This window comes from Anguilla rostrata, chromosome 4 (genome assembly GCF_018555375.3).
Source record: "Anguilla rostrata isolate EN2019 chromosome 4, ASM1855537v3, whole genome shotgun sequence".
Lineage (NCBI taxonomy): Eukaryota > Metazoa > Chordata > Actinopteri > Anguilliformes > Anguillidae > Anguilla > Anguilla rostrata.
In genome coordinates this window covers 65,707,153-65,714,089 of record NC_057936.1, presented here as the reverse complement: position 1 = coordinate 65,714,089, position 6,937 = coordinate 65,707,153, and the positions used below count along the sequence as shown (strand labels likewise).

General features: G+C 50.6%; 1 protein-coding gene across 4 annotated transcripts in view; it reads left to right on the top strand.

Annotated features, from left to right (window-relative positions):
• Positions 1–1,151, top strand: part of rhpn1 (rhophilin, Rho GTPase binding protein 1) — a 15,586-nt gene extending 14,435 nt beyond the window's left edge. For 3 of the 4 annotated variants that reach the window (XM_064334193.1, XM_064334197.1, XM_064334196.1), the window contains 2 exons: positions 255–407; positions 912–1,151. In XM_064334193.1, the coding sequence (XP_064190263.1) occupies positions 255–407; positions 912–1,127 (369 nt within the window). In that variant the 3' untranslated portion in view covers positions 1,128–1,151. The remainder of the gene's footprint in view (positions 1–254; positions 408–911) is intronic. The other variant, XM_064334195.1, reaches the window with a different exon arrangement.
• Positions 1,152–6,937: the final 5,786 nt, after the last annotated feature.

Genomic DNA, 6,937 nt, shown 5'->3' with positions numbered 1-6,937 from the left:
CACGCACGCGCACACACACACATGCGCACACGCACAGGCGCGCACACGCACACACACTCACACACACGCGCACACACGCACGTGCACACACACACACACACACACACGCACACAGACGCGCACGCGCACGCACGCATACAGTGTACAGTCACAGGAAAGGACCATTTATTTCTAATTATAATTAAAGTAATGATTTGACTGGGGTCCAGCGCGCTGGATTGGTCGGAGATTACATAACGTGTCTGTTTCTGCAGGAGGCGGGGCTAAAGGAGGGCGATTACATCATCTCTGTGAACGGGGTGGACTGCAAGTGGGCGAAGCATGCAGAGGTGGTGCAGCTCCTGAAGACATGCAGCGACGGAGGGGTGGAGCTAAGCGTCATCACTCTACTGACCCCTGAGCTACAGGTACATCTACTGACCCCTGAGCTACAGGTATATACACTCTACTGACCCCAGAGCTACAGGTATATACACTCTACTGACCCCAGAGCTACAGGTATATACACTCTACAGACCCCAGAGCTACAGGTACATCTACTGACCCCAGAGCTACAGGTATATACACTCTACTGACCCCAGAGCTACAGGTACATCTACTGACCCCAGAGCTACAGGTATATACACTCTACTGACCCCAGAGCTACAGGTATATACACTCTACAGACCCCAGAGCTACAGGTACATCTACTGACCCCAGAGCTACAGGTATATACACTCTACAGACCCCAGAGCTACAGGTATATACACTCTACTGACCCCAGAGCTACAGGTATATACACTCTACTGACCCCAGAGCTACAGGTATATACACTCTACTGACCCCAGAGCTACAGGTATATACACTCTACTGACCCCAGAGCTACAGGTATATATTCCAATTTGTGAAAAAATGTTTGTGTGTGTGTTCAGCAGGAGAGGAGGTCAGTGCTGATGTCCCTGAGCAGGGACAAGGAAAACACCTGCGAGGGGAACCAGGGTGGGGCCAGGGGGCGTGGCTCCCTACTGAACTGGACAAGGAGGAAGAGTGGGGGAGGTGCGGGAGGAGGGGGGACCACCAAGAGACCCGCTAGCACCTTCAGCCTTCTGCCTTTCGGAAACCTGCGGGACAGCGGGGCCATGTACTGATCCACAGAGAGAGAGAGAGAGAGGGGGAGGGGGGAGGAGAGAGGAGGAGAGGAGGGAGAGAGGAGGGGAGGGAGAGAGAGGGAGGAGAGAGAGAGGGGGGAGGGAGGGAGGAGAGAGAGGGGGGAGAGGAGGGGGAGAGAGAGAGAGAGAGGGAGAGGGAGGAGAGAGAGAGGGAGGGAGGAGGAGGAGGGAGAAGAGAGAGAGAGAGGTAGGGAGCATATGGAGGAGAAGGAGACAGAGGGAGGGAGAGCGACGGAGGGAGTGAGAGAGGAGAAAGGGAGAAGGTAGGAGGAGAGACCAGATGTGACACACTTCAGGGCATACAGAGAGAGTGATAGGGAGAGAAAGTAAAGATGGCTGGAGGGAGAAAAGGAGGAAGAGAGTGAATCGGTCCACAGCCTCCTCTTCCCCCTTGAGGCATTACTCTTGCGCGTGATTGGCCGAGAGCTGTCACTAGCCTGCCGTCGCCAGGGCCTCAACCGGCAGGGAAAGCCGGGAGGAGAAGAGTTCTTACCGAGGACCATCACCATGGCGACCATAACAGACTGGGTCTGGGACAACAATGTTTGTTCAGCAGCAGTCCCAGGGCGCACGCCCGGTGCCAGGGACGGACTGTGGAAACAGAAGAAGAGAAGGAAGTTAAACGATGAGAGCAGGTGCCGCCCAGGTACTCCTGGCCCCGCCTCCTCCCCGCCTGAAACTGTCGACTAACAGGAGCAGCGTCTCTTAAGGAATTCGGTCTCCAGAGTGCTGGCGGGACAGGAGCATTTTGGGTGGGGGTGGGGAGGGGGGTGGAGGGTTTAGATGCTCTTATCCTGGGCCACATCTTTTCACAGGTGCATTTATCCAGCGGGGGTACGCTGCGGTCCATCACTTGGCAAAGCCCATCTGGTTTTAGCCAGTTTTTTTTTTTCTTTTTTTAAAATGGCAGTTGTAACGAAAGAAAGTTGCATGGCCAGAACCATTACCCAGATTTTTTGTTGGACAGAAATAGCAAATAAACCAGTGTGCACTTTAAACAGGAATGGCCTGTACTAACACTAAATAGTGTTTGACCCTTTAATGTGTAAGATCACAAATGTGAGATTAGAATTGTAGTAACGTGGTGTTCTAATGCTGATGTAACAAAAAACTTCTGGTGACTGAAAGAAACGGAGTTCTGGAACACTGACTTAACCAAACATTCCAGAAGAACCTACTCTTCAAAGGGTTAAGCAATAGAACGTCCTCACGTGTAACGCGTAGCTATGAGTAGTAGTGTTAATCTCTGAAATAGATTACTACTGTTCATCATTAAAATGCTCTCCCAGTGTCACAGTGTTAATTATAACATTCTCTCCTAGCACCGAATCCTCTATAAAACACAATATTGTGCTATTATCTCATGTCATAACGCTATGTATTGTTTATTTTATTTTATTTTAATATCCTCTCGTCCGAGCACTACCTCCGCCTTCTCCGAAGCAAGCAGCTCTTTGTGTCTCGTGTTTGTGAAGTTTTTTTTGCTTAAAATTGGAAGTGTTAAGTTACAGAATCGTGTGTGTAGTGTGTGTAGAGACCCGATGCTTTGCCTCTGTTAAGGCACCTGTGTCTGCTGTAAAGATGCCTGGAAGTTTAGTGTTTTTTTTTTTAAGTAGAAGACAGAAGTCAGTCCTCTAAGGGGGTGTTCATTGTTCACTAATGTCTGCTAATACATACAAACATTTTCAGGGGAAGAATAATTCAATTTGTTTCCATTGGAAATGGCAAATTTCTTTGGGGCTTTTTCAGCTTTATTTTGATAGAACAGTGCAGAGAGACGGGAAGAACTAGGAGGAGAGAGAGTGAGAGACGTGAGGCAAAGGTCGGCGGTCGGACTCGAACCGCCGACGTCGCGGCTTGCAATGAGCATGTGGACAGCGCTCTACGGGCTACGCCACTAGACCGCACCACCTCTTGTTACTTTTAAAGTAGGAAGCGGCGGGGTTTTACTGGGGTAGAGGTTGAGGGCTGAGGAACTGAAGTAATTTTTGGATAAAAATGTACGACAGAGAAAAAAAGGCACATATTTCAAACATAAGCTAGTTTCAAACTCGTCTGTGTCTACTCCAGATCTGCACGCTGCTTCTTTATGAATACTAACTCACCTACCAATCCAGAAATAAAACTCTGTGTTTGTGTACTGGTTATTTTTAAGGGAACTGTTAAAATGCACGTGTTTGTGTTTTCATAATGAATACATTGACACTGTCACTGTCCTCCAGGGTATTGTCACCGTCACCTCTTCTGTGCAGTCAACAGGTGTGTGGTGTTGTGGAGATGTGGAATTTTCTGGAATATTTGCACAGAATGTCGAGTTTTTTGTGTGAATAAAATGAAACTGGATACACAGCGAGGCTTACCAAGCGAGGTTTCTCCCGTTTCCTTCCAAATACGTGACAGGACATTACGATCACTTAGCAGACAGTCTGACCCAGAGTGAAGTGCAGTAGTGGAGAGCATCAGTGTTGTACTCTCAAGAATATAAAAAAATCAGCATCACTGTGAAGGCGCAGAGGCCCAGTTATATCCATCCATCCATTGTCTATACCCGATTTTTTGGTTTGCGAATTTGGATTGCATATATTTTTATTTTTACTTTGGAGTCCTTTTGTGGCATGTGCATATACATCTGGGACTTTGCTAAGGGATTTCCTTACTGGGGAAACTCAAATTATAAAAAAGGTTGAAAGTTTGCATGTCATGGATGTGAACAATACTGGTGTTTGTTGAATGTTTTTGTTGTTGTAAGAAACCCAGGGATTGATACACTTCAATCCTGATAGTTGGGTCCTCCCTTTATAATTTCTACTGAGCGATTGTAGAAAAAAGCTAGAGAAATGTTATAATGCCAACTAATGGTTATTGTGGATTTATGAATTAACAATCACATTCATTCTTTTTGTTTGTTGCCCTACCATAAATCGCCATAAGGTGGCACCGAAAGACAGATAAAGCTCACGCAGCCTTGCCCATGTAGTGAACAAGCCTATTTTACAGTGGTGTTGATGTGCATTAGCCGTTTGCATATACATGTGTGTGTGTTGGTGTCTGTGGCTGCATGTGTATACGTGTTAGGTGTGTGTGTGTGTGTGTAGGTGTGTGTGTGAGAGTATGTGTGTGAGAGTGTGTGAGTGTGTGTGTGTGTGTGCGCACATGTGCGTGTATGTGTGTGCGTGTGTGTGTGTGCGCTGGAGGGGGGATTTCTGCTGGACGTGAAGCAGGTGGAGTTGAGGGAGTGGGATGGGAGGGGATGAATGGGGAAGGGCCAGCAGGGATAGGCTGTCCAGTTTGATTGACATGTTCACGTCAGTGGGACTTTCCAGGTGCAGCCCGACAGCAGATGACAAACCCCTTAATTATTCAGCATGTCTCCCCATTTCATTACTCACCTGAGAGAGAGAGGGAGAGAGGGATGGATGGATGGATGGAGTGAAGGAGGGAGAGAGGGAGGAGGGATGGGGAGGGGAGGGATGCGAAGGATGAAGAGGAGGGGATAGAGGAGGGAGCGATGGAGTGAAGGAGGGAGAGAGGGAGGGAGGGATGGAGGGAGAGAAGGAGGGAGAGAGGGAGGGAGGGATGGAGGGAGAGAAGGAAGGATGAGTGCTATGGCAGATGAGTAGCGAGAGAGGTTTTCTCTGTCGGTGACTCGGTCTTCTGTCCTGCCCCCACTCATCTTGAAATACGGGGGGGGGGGGGCAATAACTAAGCCAATAATAACTGAACTCTTAACTGTGCAGTAATGTGCCCATGATGGGGTGTTTATGGGTCCGTAGCGCACCCGCACTGGGGCTGTAGCCGGACCGTAAGCACAGTGTGTGTGGCGCTGTAACGATGTGCTCACAGGACTGACGTTCAGGCCGTCTTAACGGCTGGCTGCAAAGCATGCTGGGTTCAGCTGGTTTTAGCAGGATAACTTGGAAGCAGTGTCTCTGTCTCTATCCCCCTCTGTCTCTTTCTCACCCTCACCCTCTCTCTTTCTCTCCCCCCTCACCCTCTCTCTGTCTCTCTGTCCTCATTTCTCTTTCCTCTCCTGTTCTCCCTCCATCTCTCTTTCTCTCCCTTCCTCCTAATGGCATATTGATCTGAAGGATGTGCCAAGCTTCCTTTTCCCACAATCCCCCAGGGCGTTGCCAGTCCCAGCAGGGTCCTATCCTCTCCTGTGCAGAGTTTGGTTTGGTTAGCAGCTGTGCGTCCAGCCGCAGGGCTGGGGACGTTTCGCAGGCAAGACATGTAAGCTGCGCTGACCAATCAAAACCTCTCTGTCTCCGCCGCACTGACCAATCAGAACCTCTCTGTCTCCGCCGCACAGACCAATCAAAACCTCTCTCTCAGCTGCACTGACCAATCATAACCTCTCTCTCTCTCTCTCCACTGACCAATCCCAACCCCCCTCTGTCTCTCTCTCAGGGGCACTGACCAATCCCAACCCCGTGGTGATCCTTCCTTACCTCTCCTCCCTGTTTTAAATTTCCCTCCTCTGTCCATCTTGGCAGCATCTTCGTGCCTTAAGGGTTTTAAGTGATTTTTTTTTTGAATGGTGATTGATTGATTGATGCCCCCTCCCTCTGACCCTCCCCCCCCCCAGAAATCATTCATTTGCTCCCTGCCAATACTACAGACCTGTGTGAGTATTAAAAACATCCCAACGGCCCTGCTCAGCTCCTCTCAAAGCCACTTATCCCTGCAATGCAGCTCGCCCTCATAAATCTGCCATAACTTCAGTCATAACCCCCCCCCCACCCACCCCACACCCCCCCAGGCATAACCCCACCCCCACCCCACCCCCCCCAGTCATAACCCCCCCCACCACACACCCCCCAGTCATAACTCCCCCCACCCCCACCCACCTCGCCTAGCCAGTGCGCTGTTGTTTACTCTTCAGAGCCAATCATTTCTCAATCTGTAATCAATGTACAAAGCAGCTCTGACTGATCGATTGGTGGGGGGGGGGGGGGGGGGTGGGGGCGGGGGGGGCTCTTCATTCTAAAAGCACTTTTATGATGATGGGCAGGCAGAGGTCTGCCCCCCCTCCCCCCCACTCGAAGGCCACCGGACAGGAAGTGAGGCGCATGGCGGAGGAGGGAGTTAAAGCTGCGGGAGGAGTCGGACAGGAAGTGAGGCGCATGGTGGAGGAGGGAGTTAAAGCTGCGGGAGGAGTCGGACAGGAAGTGAGGCGCATGGTGGAGGAGGGAGTTAAAGCTGCGGGAGGAGTCGGACAGGAAGTGAGCGTAGCTTGGTCGACTCCTCCTCCTCGGATTGATGCGAAGTTGACATCCTGTCGGACCTGTGGGTTTTCAGGATTGCATTCCCACAGACAGAGGCGCTGGAAACAGGAAGCATCCAGGGAGATGGGACTGGCTGTGTGTCTCATCATTCACTGCAGCGGCAAGTGACCTCATAAGCCATCGGCCTGACCTCGTACGTCATGGACATGACGTCATACGCCGTGGGCGTGACCTCATACACTGAGTGTGACCTCATACGCTGTAGGCATGACCTCATACGCCATGGGCATGACCTCATACGCTGTAGGCATGACCTCATACGCTGTGGGCATGACCTCATATGCCATGGGGATGACCTCATACGCTGTAGGCATGACCTCATATGCCATGGGTGTGACCTCATATGCTGTGGGCATGACCTCATACGCTGTGGGCATGACCTCATACGCTGTAGTCATGACCTCATACGCTGTGGGTGTGACCTCATACGCTGTGGGTGTGGACAGTGAGATCTGGTTTTATTCGCCTGAGGGCAGTTCACACTCGCCACAGACCCCCGCTCCC